This window comes from Notothenia coriiceps, unplaced genomic scaffold, assembly GCF_000735185.1.
Source record: "Notothenia coriiceps isolate Sejong01 unplaced genomic scaffold, NC01 NC01_scaffold00000339, whole genome shotgun sequence".
Lineage (NCBI taxonomy): Eukaryota > Metazoa > Chordata > Actinopteri > Perciformes > Nototheniidae > Notothenia > Notothenia coriiceps.
The window spans coordinates 3,145,952-3,165,707 of NW_011333040.1; the positions used below are offsets into that span (position 1 = coordinate 3,145,952).

The 19,756-nt window shown below is 39.6% G+C and overlaps 3 protein-coding genes across 10 annotated transcripts in view; 1 reads left to right on the forward strand and 2 right to left on the reverse strand.

Annotated features, from left to right (window-relative positions):
* Positions 1-685: 685 nt before the first annotated feature.
* On the reverse strand, positions 686-1,705 carry rpp25a (ribonuclease P/MRP subunit p25, a). Its single transcript, XM_010767978.1, has one exon. It carries the CDS (start codon positions 1,648-1,650, stop codon positions 991-993), a length of 660 nt encoding a protein of 219 aa, XP_010766280.1. The 5' UTR covers positions 1,651-1,705; the 3' UTR covers positions 686-990.
* A 1,564-nt stretch (positions 1,706-3,269) lies between these two features.
* On the reverse strand, positions 3,270-14,372 carry LOC104942670 (poly [ADP-ribose] polymerase 6-like). Of its 7 annotated transcripts, none has more exons than XM_010767954.1 (23): positions 14,208-14,372; positions 13,957-14,024; positions 13,590-13,667; positions 8,087-8,196; positions 7,936-7,996; positions 7,741-7,831; positions 7,589-7,655; positions 6,921-7,070; positions 6,704-6,833; positions 6,424-6,555; positions 6,009-6,104; positions 5,818-5,910; positions 5,584-5,709; positions 5,401-5,466; positions 5,188-5,255; positions 5,032-5,080; positions 4,788-4,900; positions 4,602-4,674; positions 4,424-4,493; positions 4,215-4,294; positions 4,057-4,120; positions 3,883-3,967; positions 3,270-3,767 (listed from the first exon to the last, which is right to left on the reverse strand). In XM_010767954.1, exons 2-23 carry the CDS (start codon positions 13,987-13,989, stop codon positions 3,671-3,673), a joined length of 1,932 nt encoding a protein of 643 aa, XP_010766256.1. In that variant the 5' UTR covers positions 13,990-14,024; positions 14,208-14,372; the 3' UTR covers positions 3,270-3,670. The 7 variants fall into 7 exon arrangements, with proteins under 7 accessions (XP_010766256.1, XP_010766231.1, XP_010766263.1 ...); XM_010767929.1 differs by having other exon boundaries at positions 13,590-13,688; XM_010767961.1 differs by having other exon boundaries at positions 8,087-8,181; positions 13,957-14,050.
* A 4,327-nt stretch (positions 14,373-18,699) lies between these two features.
* Positions 18,700-19,756, forward strand: part of pkmb (pyruvate kinase M1/2b) — a 7,404-nt gene continuing 6,347 nt past the window's right edge. The window contains exon 1 of one of the 2 annotated variants that reach the window (XM_010767914.1): positions 18,700-18,758. The gene's annotated coding sequence lies outside the window, so the exon portion shown is untranslated. The remainder of the gene's footprint in view (positions 18,759-19,756) is intronic. The other variant, XM_010767906.1, reaches the window with a different exon arrangement.

Consider the following 19,756-nt stretch of genomic DNA (forward strand, 5'->3'; position numbering starts at 1 on the left):
CCCTGGGAAGGAACATCATCATTATGAAAGTTAATCCTCAAGCTAAATATTGTGGTTGATCCATGAAAATATGCATAATTTCACAAAAGTAAAAACCAGAATAGAGAATTTTGACGCAAACAACAATGTTTGTATTTTACCTTTTGTATAAGAGGATCTCTGATATACTATATATAACCAGTAACTATTTATATTGCTGCTTATCATCATGTGAACACATACAATGCTAAAATTCAAAACGCATTTTAACATGCAAACCCATTTCTTTATTATATTCTAATTTTGTTATTTGTTTTACTTTAATACTTTTTTATGCATGCTTCTACGTAACATTAAGCTGTTTTTGGCTCTTTTTCTGCTGTAACAAAGTACATTTCCTCTCTGTGGGACTAATAAAGGTATTCTGATTCTGATTTCTACATATCATTCAGAGTACCATCACTTCTTTCATTGTCAGTGAAGCTGCATATTGATGCAATATTGTAGATTATGATGAGGAGAATGTCCTTAATGTTGATCATCTGGATGAAAAATATTATAGTATTATAATATAATATGATTATTTCATATTATAGGCAAAGATATTCCACAGGCTGTAGTTAAACATTTAGGTTTAAAGAACAATTTAAAAGTACAAAATACAGTTTGTCCATTTGGTAAATCTTAATTTATTGTCAATGTACGGTACCATACAAGGTAATCCATTTGTATTCCTGTTATACTACATAAGAAAAACACAGAAATGTTTTTATGATTGAGAGCCATACAGCCTGAGAAAAGAAGCTGCTCTGTAGTCAGGTGGCTCCTCAGAGGATATTTTTGTATCAGGTGAACAGGCTTTTAGGCCACTTGCCGGCACACTGTCATACCAATATCACTGATGCTCAGTGGATGGATGTACTTTTCCTCTTTGCATGTTTCCAGTTAGGATGCTTTCCGTTGCTCCTCTGTATAAGTTGGACTTGACAGACGTTCACGAGGGACCTACACTCAGTCACCCAGACAGACTCTCTTGGCTGTGTGCTGTGAGGAGGGACTGTGAGCCGGCCTGATCAGACCTCTGCGTCTCTCTGCATCCTCTGTGGGGACACTCTTGGTTTGGGGGGGTTGGTATCCAGGCTCCTGGGGATCCAGAGGGTCTTTAGAGAGCAGGATACAGATGGCAGGGACAGTCCTCTGCATGGTTATACCTGGGGCTCCCTGCTGGGGACTCTCCCAGACCTCATTCACCGTCTTGTAGTAGAGCTTTGACACCTGGTGGAGTTCTCCAACTTTTCGTTTCAGAATCTCCACACAATTGATGGTCTTGGTGACTCCTCTTCCTGAGCCAGTGAAGACCACCTGTCTCAGCGATGTCCCATTGCTGTCTTTCCCTTCCCCTTCCCCTTCCATGCGAGCTGTTGCAAACCGCAGTAAATTACGGATCTTGCTTCCTTCTTTCACTCGCATGTGCAGGATGTCAGCTGCTAGGCCAGGGATCGGATATGGACTGCTGTCCTCTGTGCGGCTGACTCTCCTGAAGTTGCTCTGGCCAAGCTTTGAAGACGAAGATGAAGGTGGGACATCAGGGTCGGGTGAAGCAGACTGTTGTTCCATTAAGGAGCTGCTTGCAGCATTTGAAGTCTGCATCTGACCTCTGGGTTCACTCATGGTTTAAAAAGCAGTTAAATAACAGATCAGAATGCTGTTTCTGAGCCTGCAGCCTCAGATTAGCTGCATACCTCCCCTAAGGTCAGAAACATGTTTTCTGTCCATTTTGCATCAGAAATGTTAAACTGGTCAGCCTTGTAATCCAAACTTCAGTCTTCTCCTGTTCTTCTTTCTGTCCTCTGTCCATACAGCATCTCCTCCTCTTTGTCTTCTGAGCAATGCGATGACAGCCAGCAGTGTGAAGAGGGTATTTCTTCCTCTAATCCCATTGAAGTGAAGGAAATTATGTCCTTGCTCTTTTCAGCACTGAGGACAGCTGATGCCAACAAACATATGAGGCTCAGAGAGAGACATGTAGAGTGGGACATAGGGCTCTTAAAGGCACACACATCATTTAATAGTATCTGTCACAATGTAGTTGTTGGTATTTGAAGGAAGCTTTTGTTGAACCCTTTATTTGTCCATGTGGATGCTTGAATTACATGGATGAATAAACATGAGTTAATTAGATTAAACAAGGCGTGCAGTTGAAACAATCCTCTGTTTCAACTGATTTGGTTTCGATTGTCAATGTTTTTAATGTGGCTTTTTGCCGATATTGCACCAGTCTCACTTTGGTAAAGATATTGAGAAATAAAATAACAACTATGGCAACATATCATGGTTTTCAAGGCAGCGTTCCCTTTGCACTATCATCAGAGCCATATGGTCCTTCAGAAATCTCTTCCTTTGGGCTATTACAGCAACTTCAGTTCTCCTCCATCGCCTGCTGGCCTGACCCAGAAAGTGTGTGCTACCTCCTGACATTCATGAGGACAATTGTACCTCGCAGCGTGCCCATTTATTTGTTTGCCAAATTTGCACAAAACCAGAACTTGAAAGAAAAGATCTGTATCCAGATGCAAACAGATGAATTTTCCAAGACGCTTTCTCTGCAGGAGCAGAGCCCAGGGAGGCAGCTGTGGGGCTCATGTGGAACCAGTACACTGTTATAATGGTGCATTCTGCCTCACACGATGGTATGCACCCCATAATATTCACTGACTCTCACAGTGAGCACAAAGATGTGGTTCACGGTGGTGTTGATATATCCCAGAACAAAATGCTATTGGTTCCATGAGAGTAACCCACTGGCCATGAATGTCAATTTAATGCATGTTAACTGTCCATCAGTGATTTCTCATTATGACAATTATAGTGGTAAAAAACCACTCTGATAATGTCTGTGGTTTAGTCACTGCATGTGCCACAAAAATCCCAAATCCTTTTTCTAGTTTGAGACTTTCTGTCGTGTGTGTGAATCCTGTGACACATCTGTCGTGTTAAGTAGTTATGCAGTGTTCTTTTCCCTGAGGTAGAATACTACACAGGCTCATGTTTTAATGTTCTCACAATAAGATCTAATTTAAACTATTCTAATTTAAAAAAGTGTAGCAGTCTCTACTTAAAGACATTAAGAGCTGCTATAACATGACATTATGAGATTTCGTTGGCTTTGTGAAGTAAAGCCCTCAGCAGCTGTTATTGTAACACTTCCATCTTGTGGTACAAAACAGATATTACACATATCTGTTTTTGTGGCTCTTCAAACATTACATTAAAATGAAAACATTAGATAATTTGAAAGAAGAAAATTATGTTTAATTGAAAAATGTGTGGTTATAAAAAGGTACAAAATATGTGTTTACAGTACAAACGTATAACACATATTTATGACATATCTTTACATATTTATAATACATATTTACACAAGACTATTTGCGTGTTTCAGATAAGACAAAATGAGATGTAAGGCAAACAAATCTTTACAGGTGCCTGAAACAACACACCCATTTCATCTCGAATTATTGCAGTAAATAAAAGAGAGCTCTTCACCTTTGTGCTGTTTTTTTCTTTACTTTGAGTTAGCGTTTTTCATTTAAATAAAAGCAGACAATCAAAGAAAGCAAAAACTATTTCAGTCAGTGTGAAAAATAAATAAATATGAAGTCTGCACTCTTATGATAAAGCATTTGTTTTCTCAGCACAGCTTTGAAGCAATTACTTGTAAAATGTCCCTGTGGGTCTTGTCCTCCTCGGTGTCGACGTGAACATCTCCCACCTGACCGTTCTCATATCTGAAACAGACAAAAGCAGAATGTTGTGCAAACCTGCAATATCCTTTGAAATGAATCATAACTCTGGGAGGCCGATAGGATGTGAAGGTATTTCTGTTTCTACTGCAAGACTCACACAAAGAGGAAGCGTGTGCACACATGGTCGGGGATCGGACAAACCCAAATGTTCCCATGTTTTTGAAGGTCCTTGGAAGTTATGACTGGCAAGACATGCAGACAACATTTACAAAACAACTGTCCCAAAATAATTCCCACAATAATCAAATCAAGGTTATGATCTGAAATGTACCTTCACAGAGAGCAATGCAGTTTAGATTCCTGCTTTGCAGAAACCTGCCTTGACCCAGTGGTTCCTAATACAAGGAAAGACAAAATAAACACAGTAAATACAAACAAATAAGAAGATATCCATGCAACCGGTCACCTTTTGGACAAACATGACTGTACCTGATTGATTCTGTTTATTTGGTTGCATTTCTTTATGAGTTCTTCTTTGGTGTCCATTTGGTGTCGCCCTTTACCCATCTCTGTACAAAGAAGAAGGGTCAGTTTTAAAGAAACATGCTAAAATCAAAAGATGATGGTCATTTTTGTACAAAATGTAATTTGGTTTGCAAAGTATTATTTAAAAACAGTACGAAAGTGTGCATTCATACCAGAATACCCAAATGATATGCTCGAGATAGGACTCAGATAGATGCCTTTCCCATATGCAGCTCCATGAAGCTTGAATAAGAAACAATGTGACTTAAGTTCAAATCCGTGTGGTTTTATAGATTTAACTCTTTACTCTCAAAAGATAATCGAATAAGGATTTATATGTTGATACTCTACCTGTAATTTTGTATAAGAGGCATTAATCAGCCCCTTTCTCAAAATCGAGTGCCAGTTTTCAATGTGGGAACCACTGCAAGAAGAGAAAATAGCATCTACAGTAAGCGAATGGAGCAGGGATCACATTATGTATGTGCAGTGGATATGAAGGTTTGATATTAGTGGCACAGCTTTGTATTTACTCACTGAAAAGCAAAGGTGCTTCCATAAAGTTCCCTGGCTGTTTGAAAGCGAGCCTCTTTAGACGGAGGGCTGCTGACCAACATGAACTGATGGGGTGTGTGCATGAACTTAAGTTGCTATTGTGCACAAACAGGAAAGCTTACAATTAAAATTTACACAAATTATAAAAACAATATACCATGTCATTTTTGGCTAACTGTCATTGTGGGTAGATGTCATTGTCTAACTGTGAGCTGCTCTATGTTACCCTGTCCAGCGGGAGCTTGACAATGTGTGATGTGTTGCTTGCTAAAATCCTGTTGTCAAACAAAACACATTGGTATGGATATAAGAAACATTTGGATTTGACTACATCTCACATTAATGAAACAGAATACAAGTATGTTTAGCTTGTGTCACTCACCATTGTAGTAAGGGATGAGCGAGAGGGTCTATCATGTCCATCTGCTTCTTTATTTCAGAATATGGACCCTGGATAGGATAAAATATCCTTTTGTATTAATGCAACTGTCAAAGAACCATTCACCAGCTTTCAGATTATTCTGAGAGGCCTTGAACCCCATATGAATTTAAAAGATTGGGTGATAAGTGTTGGATTTATTTTAAGGTCAGTCACCTGTGACATCCTCCTGATTAACAAGACATTATCCAACGCTTTTTGCAGCCTGTCGTAGCTCTTTCTCTGCAATGACAAAACATTATTCCTTCAGAATAAAAGCAATGTCAGACTCAATAATTATAAATCAAGTAAGTACGGTAATAAAACATATATATATCATGAGATAAATTTAGCTGACACCTTAGGATTAAAGGCCAGGGTTTGTGGGTTGCAGGGATCAACCACAGAAGGGTACGGTTCAAATACGATGGTCTTGCGTGAAGACTGAAGGGCGGCTCTGCACATGGCCACCAGCAGGTCAACCACCTGTAGATCAGCCATTACTGCAATGCATCAATCTTACATTATGATAGCCCAAACTAACTATAAAACTACCTATGAAACGACCTATGTGTGTATGTTTGTTTCACCTACCTCTGCACCAGTGGCAACATCCTCTGTAGCTCCAGACATAACCCCAAATGTATAAAAGGAAAAAACACAGAGCTCTCTGGTGCAAACGGCTGGCTAAAAACACATAAAAGGTAAAAACCAATTGAGTTTCAACCGTTTTTTCTTAATCAGCAGATAGGCCACTACATCTTCAGCTTATTGTGTGAGTGTACCTGTAACAAAGGGCCGTTCTGTAGCACATGTCGCTCATCACAGACAACACAGTATTCATTCAGCGTCGGGAGTCTCTGCTCCACATACCTCATTACCTGTGAACACAATGGAAAACAGCATTATAGCTTTTTATTGCATTTCCTTTTACTATCTGCTTCATATGAGCTTAAACTTCAATTAAAATTGTGATGTCACACTTTTTTCAATCAGAAACTCAGTGCAATATTTCTGTATTGTCTGTACAGCAAACCAATGGATTATTTTACCCATTACAAATTGTGCCCTGCAATTAGTATTAAGTAACTAATTACATTTCAAAGTGATCTGATCCAGCAGTGATTGCTGCACTGGCAGAAAAAGCTCTTTAATTTCCCTCTCTGACAAAACATAGTAGTGTTTGATGTCTTGCTTTACCTGCACCAAGAAGCCATGCTGCAGAGTTGGGGTGGTCTTACAGTGCTTGATGGCCTGGGTGGAGAAAAGCAGCTCTATCAGCTGTTTGGTGCTGAGCTGTGCTGACGACTTTACCGCAGACACCACCACCCTCTGTGAGAGAAGAAACACAAACACTGTGGTTAAAACCTACAGAACCCATATTTACTAGGAGTAACAAAAACATTGAAAGGATTTTTCAACTATGGCCGTAACCATAAAATACCCAGGAGAATCTCTCAGATGAGTGCTTTAAATTCACCTTTCCACTGGGTGTGTAGGTGAAGAGGTCCCCTGGGGGATTATTGATGGTGTAAGAATTTGCACGATGTATTTTAATCTCTGGTGAAATGATCCTCCCTCTCGCAGGACGTTCCTGGAGCTCACCGGACCTGCTCACAGTGAGGAACAGTGAACGTTGACTTCAAATCAGACCGACTCAGCAACAGAACCGCTGGATTCATCAAACGGTCACATACTTTGCTTTTGTGAGCCAGATGCTGAGTCTTGCACGGAATTTCTTGATAGTTCCACTTGACCTGAACCAGCTGTGTCCTCTCTTCTGTCGGACTACAACGCTCTCACATGTCAGATGTTTCCACTCCTGAGATAAGAAGACTGTGAGAATACTGGGGAGCAGAAATGAAGAGTTAGTTTGAGCCATTGTGGAAAAGCTTACCATAGAGGGCTTTGGATGTTTCCAGACTATTTGATGTGTGTTTATCAGCCTCCTATATGGATTACAAGGGGCTCGCTCCACCTACTAGAAGATTTAAAAAGCCCTTATCATCTTTATACATGGTAGATCATGAATTCAACCATAAGACAACATCGATGTTGCACATAATGCTTGCTACATTACGCAACTAACCAACTTACTGACCAACCAGAACATGGTGTATTTCTAAATGTATTCAAGTAGTTTTGTAGCCTTAACCTAAAAAAAGTTGTTTTGTTTTAAGGCTGAACACGAGTTTAAGCAGCAACTACAACCATATTTACTTTCACCAAGTGCAGGTAAGTGAAGTTTATCTATTTTGCCCTGTCTATACCATTCAAATATAATGCATAATGACTGAGTTAAATGATCTCATCTCTTTCGTAACAGGAACTTAAAACCCTTTACAATATTTGCCCAAACACTCACTTCTGTAGTTGCTTCCTCAGGCTGAAATGATCTCTGTTGGACGGTTGAAAGACTTCAATTGAAGGAGCTGTTGGGAGAATGAACACTTAATCAGGTGTTACATTGATTGATTTATAGTAAATTTAGTTTGCAGCAGTGTTGTTGATGCTCACCAGGTCCGTCGAGATACTGAGACGAAGAGAAGTGCAGACGGATAACAATGGGATCCGAGGGGTTAATCCTCCAGGTCTCGGCTACTTGCTCCTTCGGACAACACACAGCACGAGCATATTAAACACACCAACATGCCACAACAACAAACATGTCAATATACTGAACTTGAATTGAGTGTGTTGTAATCCACGTACATCCAAAACGTTGGTATTTATCTTTAAGTCAACATCCACTTCTTCAATTGACACATACTCCCTAAAAGAAGAATAAAAGTAGATGGAGAGTTGACAACGTAGGAAAGCAGCCGAGATCCTTAAAGTTCATGAATAAGAAAAAGGTCCTGACCTGATGGAGACTGCAGAGTCTGAATACAAAGTCCTGACTGCCTCTATGTCAGTATCCAGCTGAGGGTGGTGAGTCAGCTCGGTGGCACAGCTCTCCTGCCGAGACAAACACTAACACACTTTGTGTTTTGCTAACCCGCGGGGGGAGAGGGAATAACCAGTCACATAGAATAATGGCTTAGAAAAAGGATTTTACGCCTCCTTAAGATATTAAATGTTGGTCACACTTTATTTTCATGGACCTCTTCATTCCTTGTATCATTTTTAGCCCACGATAAACACTTAAAAACGGTTTACTGTAGCACTTTACTAGATGTAATCAAGTAAATGGAACTGTTTGAGTTTGTATTAATATATGTTATGTTATAAACTCCATAGGCCGTTGAAGGCCACAAGATACTGCTGAAAGTCCCTGAAGAAGTCTAATAAGTGGTAACCTTGAGTTAGGAAGTTAGGGTAAAGATTTTTAAGTTTAAGCCTTTCAATATTTAGTTAAAACAATATATTTTAAACCTGCTGTATAAAGAGCTCATCAGTGTTTCATAACACAAGATAAGGAATGTTGTATGTGATGTCATATGTAGTTTAATCAAGTATTTATACCTGTTTGTTACTTATTTTTCTGTTGTAGTTGCTTCAAAAAGGATTTTTCCTTAAATCTGCTTAAAACTACATCCCAGTGTTATGAATGATTGATCACATCTTTATACTCTTGTTTGCATGTCAAGAAAGGTTTCATAATAAACACTTTGGTTTTTGCTCCCATGTTTCATGAGATGAACTCAAAGATCTAAAACATTTTCTGCATACACTTTGTTACTTGATTGGTTTCTGTGTGTTGCCTTCAAAAATGATTTTTGTAACCAATTCCATTTCACTTTAAATTCCCCGTGAGTAAGTCACACGTTGTCTCCCGCTTGTTGCTATATTATTAATTTGGCTGCTACGCTGCTGCACGTGCACGCGGAGTGTCCTGACCTGGCTGTGTGTCAGCCCCGCCCCTCACAGCGCGCCTGGCAGCCACAGCGCTCCAGGCTAAAATGCTGGTCACATCTTTATGTAAACGGGATTTATCGAGCTCAGAAAAGTTATCGAGTCCATTTTTATTATCGTACGATAAGTCAATTTATCGATTATCGCGACAGGCCTAGATACAGACAATATGGTTGGTTGAGCTGGAGTTCATTATTGAGCTTACAAGTTAACATCTGAAGAACAAACCTAAACCTTGTTCTTTTTATGAATTGTCTTACCAAATTGGTATCAAATAAACAGTAAGCATTGGTAACACAACTTCCAAAGTTACAGTAGAATTTATTCTACTGTAACTTTGGAAGTTGTGTTACCAATGCTTACTGTTTATTTGATACCAATTTGGTAAGACAATTCATAAAAAGAACAAGGTTTAGGTTTGTTCNTTTATATTGTGTATTGATATGGGGAGTGAATGGTTGTTACTGTTTTTGTCAACATCACTGTCGTTTATTTAAATATAAACAATGTCTGAAGGTCCCCACGGATAAACATGCCAGCATGGTTTAGATTATTTAAAATGTTTACCCACGGATTTCAGACCACCTTCGCTGGCATTGTAAAATGCGGTGATGCCTGCCCTGGACGATATCAGCTATTCTAAACAACTTTTCCACGCCTTTCAACACGTATCCTGGGTTTTTTGCCTGTCATTTTGGAGGATCATTAACATTTGACCCTCCTCCTGGGACAATGGACATATTCTTTCTGCATTTCCGGAGAGGTTACATGCTTAAAATTGATATTCCTGAAAGGTATGACAGGGCTAAAAACGCTGTCCATACGTTTAAACATTTCCGACTATTTTAAACAACTTTTTCCCCCGCCTTTCAACACTTGTTCCTGGTTATAGCCTGTTCTTTTGCACGTATCATTAACCATGGGAATTCTCTCCTGGAAATGGAATTTCTGTGCATTTCCAGGAGATGTTCAAATGTAAATACTACGTGCAAATATTGACAGGCTACACACTCTCTTCCAGACGTTTAAAAACAGCTTTCCTCCGAACCTTTAACATTATTTCTGGCTTGTAAGTGGCGGTGATAGGCCCTGATTAGTATCAGAACTATTTAAAGCGCGTTACCAGGAGCCATGAGAATCCTCCAAAGAAGGGGTGTGTGCATTTGAGAAGGGAAGGCCGAATATGGATGCCGATGTGCGGACGGTAAAGCACCGCAAAATCCACCCCCTTTAGGGTTACCAGGGGCATGAGGTTCTGTAGGGTGTGATCATCTGGGTTTAGTCCGTGGGGGAGTGCTTAAGTCCGGGGGCCCGGGGACTCACGGTGCACGAGGTTATGGAAGTGCCACTGTTGCCGGAGGTCCTTAATCCGTCCTTTGGGGCTCTGTGAGGGGCTACAGAGAGGTGGTTTTCCCGGTCCCTCTCCTGGAGGTATGAAATAACCTGAGCTCCATGTGAGGGAGAGAGGCTGGAGGTCATTAGGCCGTCCTGTGGGGCTCTGTGAGGTGCCAAAGAGAGGTGCTTTTCCCGGTCCCTCTCCTGGAGGTGTGAAAAAACCTGTTTGCCCGTGTTAGGAAGCTGAGCTGGAGGTCATTAGGCCGTCCTTTGGGGCTCTGTGAGGTGCCAAAGAGAGGTGCTTTTCCCGGTCCCTCTCTGAGCAGAGTGTGCCTGCTTTGAAACTAATACACCCACGCTTAAAACCTGTTTGCCCGTGTTAGGAAGCCGAGCTGGAGGTCATTAGGCCGTCCTTTGGGGCTCTGTGAGGTGCCAAAGAGAGGTGCTTTTCCCGGTCCCTCTCCTGGAGGTGTGAAAAAACCTGTTTGCCCGTGTTAGGAAGCCGAGCTGGAGGTCATTAGGCCGTCCTTTGGGGCTCTGTGAGGTGCCAAAGAGAGGTGCTTTTCCCGGTCCCTCTCCTGGAGGTGTGAAAAAACCTGTTTGCCCGTGTTAGGAAGCCGAGCTGGAGGTCATTAGGCCGTCCTTTGGGGCTCTGTGAGGTGCCAAAGAGAGGTGCTTTTCCCGGTCCCTCTCCTGGAGGTGTGAAAAAACCTGTTTGCCCGTGTTAGGAAGCCGAGCTGGAGCTGCTTCGGGGGTCTGTGAGCAGCCACAGAGAGGTGCTTTTCCCTGTCTATTTCATGGAAGTCTGACATGAGCAGAGTGTGCATGCTTTGAAACTAATACACCCACGCTTAGCATGCTATTTTAGGGTATAAATCTTATCTTATCACCATGGATGTACCTGTATTTAAAAAAAGCTTACAGCACCGGGTATTCCCAGGCGGTCTCCCATCCAAGTACTGACCCGGCCCGACCCTGCATTACTATGGGTCTCTGAAACAATCAGACTTTTACCACACTGTTAGCAGGCTTTAATCAGATTTTTAGCACTCTTTTCCCCGCAGAAACTAGTTTAAATCACCGTGGTCACCATGGTGGGGATTTAGGAATGTACCTGTGTGTGGTGCGGAGCTTCCCTGCACTTTAAATCCATTGATTTGCCCTGTTTTTGTTGTATTTTTTACTGTTAATGCACTGTGCTCCCTGGGATGATGCGCCCTCCTGTGGGGACACATGAGAACTGCACTCAAATCACTTTGTGCTTTTTAAACAGTTTAAAATAGTTTTTTCCACATTTAAAAACCGCTTTCTGCCCTGGAAATCATTTCTAATCATTATTACCGTTATGGAGGGGCTGCAGGAACACTTTCCCCGCCTTGCAAACATTTATTCCTGGGTAAAATAATCCATTTGTTCCGCCTGCTTTCCGTCAACACCTTCGGCTGTCGGATTAAAACAGTTTAATGCACTTTTAACACTCACGTACCCAGGATTCCTGCTCCTGGACCTCTGCATGTGTGTGTGCCTGTGAGCCTGGGGCCCTGAGGGCAGCGACTCTGCCGTTTTTACCTGCTTGTCCATTTGGCTATTCAAATGTTAACGAAACGGACGGATTTATGTTATGGACGATGTTATGGACGATGAACACAGGCCACTCGATTCACAACATTATCCTAACCCTAACCCTAACCCTCACACCAGAGATACTGACTGGTTTTCGGAGCCCCCAGACCCCCCCAAATTTATGTGTCTGTGATTGTTCTTGTGTCCCACACCCTCCCCTGTTAATTTGTGTCCCACTCCTCCCCCTCCCTCGTATTGTGTCCCGTGGTCCACGTTGTGGTTACCCCATTTAGTCAATCCCCTCCCGTTGTGTCTCCTGCTGCCTTCGGTTGTCTGTTCTACCCCCGACTTGTGAATATGTTAAATTAAAGGTAAATTCCATTTATGAATGTAGTTATTTAATATAGATAATTGCCGCAGAGCAGCGAATGCTCAGGTACTATGAGGTTTCACATTTGTAAAGCATGAGACCAGTAGTCATGAGACCCCTAAATTGTGAAACCATAAAAGACACCAATAGAGAACTTAAAGAACAACTTACGCTCACTTAAAGAACCCAACTTACTCGGACTTCTACTTAACTAAAACCCACCAACACTGCTACAAATCAGAGGTCGTGCGACACTCGCTTAGAAAGGAGAGCTTTAAGTACGTCTTATATCGCCATACACAAAACACTTACAATCAAGAGGGCGGTGGACAACCTCGCGTTATTAAAAGAGGCTTAAAGTACTCCTTGTATCCATACACGAAACGTTTACAATCAGAAGCGGCGGTGGAAACCACTCACCTTAGAAGGAGGCTCAAGTACGGCCTTATATGTGACTTGTTTTATATTTGCGTTTGTGAAAACAAAACGAGGGTAAAAAGTACTCTACTTGAGTTTCTAGATTTTGTAAAAGCTAAATTGTGTTTTATTGGTAAAGAGAGTTTATAACAAGTGTTTTAGACTTTTCTAGACACTAATCACTCCGTCGAAGAGGAAAACGGCTATTTATAGGTAGGGTGGAGTGTCTCCACACCGTATAGTTCCTAAGACTAAATCTGTCGTACTAATAACCGTGTCCACACTGGAATCCGACCGATTGTTATTTTCCGGTGAGACTTTGTACGTAAAAAACGAAATAAANACCCTAATCCTAACCCTCACACCAGATACTGACTGGTTTTCGGACCCCCCCAATAAAGCAAAAATGCATGTTTCAGAGTGGCCTTTTATTGTGGCCAGCCTAAGGCACACCTGTGCAATAATCATGCTGTCTAATCAGCATCTTGATATGCCACACCTGTGAGGTGGGATGGATTATCTCGGCAAAGGAGAAGTGCTCACTATCACAGATCTTTTCAGATTTGTGAACAATATTTGAGAGAAATGGTTATTTTGTGTATGTAGAAAATGTTTTAGATCTTTGAGTTCATCTCATTAAATGGGAGCAAAAACAAAAGTGTTGCGTTTATATTTTTGTTCAGTGTATATAAAGGTAGTGATTTCGCTCCGAACATCCAGAGATGATAATTTGTGTTTTTGTGCAACCATTGTAGGTTGTTGTCTTAATTTAGGTGTGAGATTATAATTGTGTCAGTGCTTAAATAACATTCAATACAATGCTTACATGGACACCACACAGGATTTCCTCCGAGTCACTGTCCTCCTCAGTCTGGCTCTCTGTCTCCTGCTGGCACTCAGTCTCCTGTCGGGTTAATGGGAAAATCTGTCAATCAAAAGATCTTCAATTACTTCCTCGTGTCTTCCTAAAACAAGTCAACTATAGCCATGATGCTGAGACTCTCACCAATTTTAAAATGTATGCAGATAAAACTATCGATCCAAAGTCAAAATTCTGGCCAAATGCAATTAATTGGCGGATGATTTCAGATGTAAAAAAGTATGCGTGTCAATGCAAATAGTTTTCTACCCTGAAACAGATTCAACAGATTCAGTGTGATATTATGAGTAGTAGAGGGTTGTTAAAGACTCACCATGTGTTCAGCTCTTTGGCACTTCTCCAGCATCAATCAACAGTATGCTTCCCCCACTGTGACTAATGCTGGAAAACACATGTGACTTCAGATACTATTTACCAAAATGAACACATTGCAGTCAGTATTTTTTTCACAATTGAAGCTTTGTACCTTTGAATACAAATATTTGTATTCACCTCCCTTTGTCTGAGCATCTATTGTAAAAAAAAAAAAATACAATCATTCAAAAGACTAAAACAAGTGTTTACCTTTCATTCCCGAAAAAAAAACTTGGATTGTCCACATATTCCAATCGAAGAAACAAAGTAATGATATACAAAATAAATTCTCATGTCCATGTGTAACGATCAAACGGCAAAAACAATGAATATTGCTGTTTGAGTGCTCTGCAGTGTTTGCTGTGAGTGTTTGGCTCTCCTCCTGCCTTTGGACAGCAGGAAGTCCCACATGGTCAGTCCGTTCAGTCTCAGATTTCAGAGTCACGTGATTGGCCGATGATACCGACCACGTGATCAGCTGAACCTGGTCCAGAGAGGGGAGAGGCTGAGGACAAGACCTGCAGCTCCGTCAAGCCAAGACTTTGCTCTGATGCACACTTAAAGATACTTTTACAGACTTACTTTTTTTTAAAGGATCTGTACCAAACAAATATGTTTTAAAAGTCTTTATAAGACCATTTGCAGGCCGGGAAATCTCTGCAGGACCACAATAATTGATTTAAAAGTCGTATTTATCACATCATATTGAATATTTATAGCCTTTAACCAATATTTGTGCCTCTTGCGATTTGAATATTGCTACTCCATATTGCTTTTTCTGAATAAATGTGATTAATTTTGCAGCCCTAATATTATTGCTATCCTCTTTTCAGACTATTAGGAGGAGAAAAACAAACATAATCCTTGTGCTTTCCTCCAGACTCTTCAAAAGTCTGATTCATGAATCAGTTTAAAGATTGTGAAAAGAAAAAGGGCCCTGATCGCACGTTTGAAGGATGGTGATATGGGTGAGGTTTTTTGAATGTATTATTCCTGTCAGTGGGCCTCAGCCTGACCTTAATCGGCAGTTACCCTTGTTGGCCGTCACCTGCTGCTCTGCAGTCTGGACAGATTAGACGCTTCTACGACTGCATAAATCTGTGCAGGTCTTCTCTCAACAAGTGCTTTTCCCAGAGTAATCCACTTAGACTGGAGTAGGTGATGGTTATGTGGCTGTGTTTATTTATAGTGGGTAGGCACTATAGCATGAACCCTATACAGTATACTTTACAGAATACTGCCACTTTAAAAGCTGTGCATGAACATTGAGAACATCAAGCAGATTGCATTTCTTCTGCGAAGAGCCAACACTCTGCCAACGCCTCAAGACACTTTAATATTATATTGTGTTGTCTTTGTTTTGTATCCACACATTTGATACACCTCATGTTATGTCATCGTGTTAGGCCTTAACTGTCAGGCATCAGAAGATAAATGAACAACAGTTTCACAGTGAATTGTGTAGGGATCAGATTTCCACAGCAACCAGCTGTATACATCTATAAATATGTAATGCATCTGTTGTATAGAAACCAAGATTGAGCATTATAAATAAACTGAAATAAATAAGGAATGTTTAATCCTTAAATAAAATAAAATATTCTACTGAGATTAAGATATCTCTATATCTCTTTTGTTTCATTTAAATTAACAGCCACAATATATATTAAGCGAGGGAAATAGGGGTATAACAAGCAACTAATATCCCAAGCTGGATTTGAAACCAGTTATTAGGGTTTTCCACCCGACAAGACCAGAAAGCTAGACCTCTTTACAGGAAAAAATCATATAGACACGCATACAGATTTTAAACACACACAGACAAGACATTTTAATTGAAATCTATGTTTAACTCATTTAATTGGTTTACTATTTGCATATGCATTGCAATCATCGCAACTGAAGTTAAGGAAGAAAGCCTTTTGATCTGACATTGCAGTTACTGTAGTCATGAAGAACAACCTAATATCCTCCCACCATTCAGCACATATCCTGCAGGATCACACTGTCACCAAGAAGACACTTCAATCAGTCATCCACAAGAGAGAGCTGTTGCTGAGAGGGGGAGAGGGGTATATGTCCTGCACTATATGGCATGCAGACTATTTACTAAATTTTAAACAAGAGTAAGTGATTGTACATCAGTGTGGAATTGATTGAACAAAACAAAACAAACTCATTAGTATTTCTGTGTCTTTCTCACCTTTGTACATCAACATTATTTCAGAAGAGGGACAATTGAATGATGATTTTGTTTGAATAAATAAATGGAACAATGAATGAATGAATGTCACTGACGAATGCACCATTTTTTTGTTTTCTCACAACAGTGTTTTTTACTTAACATTTACAATTATTTTTAATGTTTTGCAACTCAGAGTTATGTTGTTTTTTCCTTTGTGCAATGCATTGGGAGAATCACTGGCAAATAAAAAAACGGAGTATGTTTACATACTGCACTGATTGTACTTGAATGCATTATGAGTACGTTGCATGGACTAAAGACATTGATAGGATGTGTATTATTCAAAAAGAGCTGAAAATACATATATATTTTTAAAAACAAGATAAATTGTTAAAATGTTGTGAAATAATAAGGACAATATGTGACTAATCTAATTGATTATTTAAAAGTGTAATAAGTCAATTCGGCTCAAATTCCGAAGACAAATTAACACAATTACTTGTGTGTTCCTGCTTTGATGTTGTAAATGTGTCAAAACCGAACAGATGCAGCTGAAGTGGACTGAGGACTGAGGACTGAGGACTGAGGACTGAGGACTGAGAACTGATCTACGTCTCTGCAGTCGGTTGCTCCCCCGTTCTCAGTCCATCTTTGGTTTGTATCTTTAACACCGTACATGGATGAGGGGTGAAAAGTCAGTTCAGATTTCCACCTCCTCGTGGATCATAACACACTTTAAAATATGTTTATTGGTACCTTGTAAACAGCCTTTTAGCCTGTGAACATTTATTTAACACTATTTGTTGTTTTAGCTGTTAGGAACCAGTAAATATTCCTGGTCCATGCCGTTAAGGGCAGTTTAAAAGGTTAGTTTAAATAATGTGAGCGTTCAAAGTTAATATCTGACTTAATTATTATTATTATTGTTGTTTTATTTAACATTTCCTGCAGATGAGAAAACCTGAATCTTATTCTTAAAATGTTTTAATAAAAGTGGCTATAACCTGCAGTAATGTAAAAATAGCATGCATCTTAAACATGATAAATAAAAAAATAGAGCACCCCTATCATTTGACATACATATTTGGGCTGAGACAGCACATTGAAATAAATAACGTTGAAGGGACTGCACATAGATGTTAAACATGCCACTAGGCGGATCTTATGTTAGGAACAGTATGTTCCTAACATGTTCCTCAGGCTTTGAAGCATGGCTCAACTATATATACCATCCATAAATTGATAGTGACAACCAGACATATGGTGGGGTTGCATTTACAGTATATATTTACAGAACACTATCTTTAATGGAAGTGTGTCATGTGTTGCTATACTTGAGTCAGTGTATTGTACACATTTGTGCATCTTACACTAGGTTGAAAATAGCTTTTATTCCCTGCGAGTAGTTACTGTACTGGTTGTCAGAACTTATGTCCTAAATGTTGCTGTATTATTGTTGTATTATTGTTGTATTGTTTTAAGTGTCGGACCCCAGGAAGAGTAGCTTTTGTCGAGAGCAAAAGCTACTGGGGATCCTTAATAAACATAAACATAAACTGTTGCTTTTGACTTATCACCTGTCATACCCCTAACTACATCTCATCTTCAACTTGGCTTCACCTTTCTTCAACTTTTGAAAAATCATTACTGAATATCATGCTCTAAGCGGATGCATTTGGATTGTCATATGAGGATCCAAATGCAAATGTAAATCATAAACAATAACAAAGGCAAAAGGCATCTGAGAAAAGTTTCAATATATTGAACAAATAATAACAGCATGACACAGCTGTGTCAGATAAGCCTCTGAAGCAAAGTGGGAAACTTGAAAATTAACAAAAATCTTTTAATTTTCATGTATTTTCAAAACACTTTAGGTTTCTACTTAGACTGCTTGGCGTTTAAGTAGAAATCAGACAAAAGGTTAGTTAATGCAGAATTCTGTTTAAAGTATGATATGGGGTCAATGAAGGCTGATCCTGGCAAGTTAACAATATAATTAAACAAATATTTAAAAATCTATTTGTTAAGTTATAAAAAGAAAATAAAAACATAAAAAAAAGAAAAAACCAAAGTTGAAACATGCAAAGGACTTTTCCTTGAGATAAAACCTTAATAGTCACACAAGAACACAATAAACAGAATAGTAGGTTAGTAGAGAGTAGTATATGTATTTTACATTTATGTTTTTTTATTGTGTATGAGTAAAGCACCACAGTCTAAATTACAGGTCCTCTTGTTGCTCCTCGTCCTGTTTATGGCCTGTCCCAGGCTCATGTTTGTCATTGGCCAGGCGAACAACTCTCACACCTGCGCTATGTGTATCCACTTTGTTTGATTTTATCTGCAAATTAAAAATGGTAAAATATCATTTCGTAAAATAACTACTTCCGTGTAAAAAACGCACGTTCAACTCACTGTCAAAAACTGTAAACCGCCCGTTAAATCTCGCGCACTATATCGAGTGTCCCCGCACATCGTTTCTCACAGGAAAGTAGTTCCGGTTAGTGAGGGGGATAAAACCTGTCGCGCGAGCCAAAGAGGGGCGTCTTGGTCCTGTAAAGTTCACCCAGTAGGTGAGTAGCAGCAAGTAGACTAACTATAAGAGAGAGAGAGGAGAGGATAGCTTATGTTAGTTTTGAATGAATGTTTAAATCAATTTATAATTTATATTACTGATCAAACTGTTACTTAAACTATCTCCACACCACTTGTTGTGAATATATTTAAAGTTAGTATGCAGGACCTTTATTAGTATGCATCAATTGCATTTATGTATTTTAAATTCACGAATAAGCCTAAACTGTATTTGACCTGTAATATGGAGAGAGTGCACTGTTCTGCACATACAGTTCCTTTATGCAAACTGTACAGGGTAATGCCCCACACAGCTGTCTAACTTTGATTTGTTTTTACTTATGTATTTGCTTATTTTATCCATTTATCTGTAACCTGTCCTTTTACTGCAATGCAATTTGTTTCTGGGGCAGATAATTACATATTCCTTAATTAAACTGCATGTTTAAAAACGAAAACATCTTCCTAATGAAATAATTAGCAGCTAAAAGTATGATTGTTTTGTCCGTGATTCAAACATTTCTTCTGACTTTTTGTAAATAATTATCTGTTACAATATGCAATATTTTGTGGTGAAATTACTTAATAATAAATAGCATGGTGGCTTTGAAATGGTCTTATATGGTTTATATATATACATATAAACCTCGGCTTCTCATCTTGTAGTTTTTAAGTATTTAGTCATTTTTCCTGATATGTTTCTATAGTCCATAATGCTCTCAGCTGCTGAGTTATTTTAGGTGAATGCTGGGGGCAGGGATGGTATCCCGCCACACACACACACACACACACACACACACACACACACACACACACAGAGAGAGAGAGAGGTGATGTTACGTAACGCTGTAATGGCTCTTTAAACCTGTCATTAGACCTGAGGCTTCTAGGACATGTTAAATACAGGTGTTTGTGTGTGTGAGAATATATAAGACTGTGTGTGTGTGTGTGTGTGTGTGTGTGTGTGTGTGTGTGTGTGTGTGTGTGTGTGTGTGGT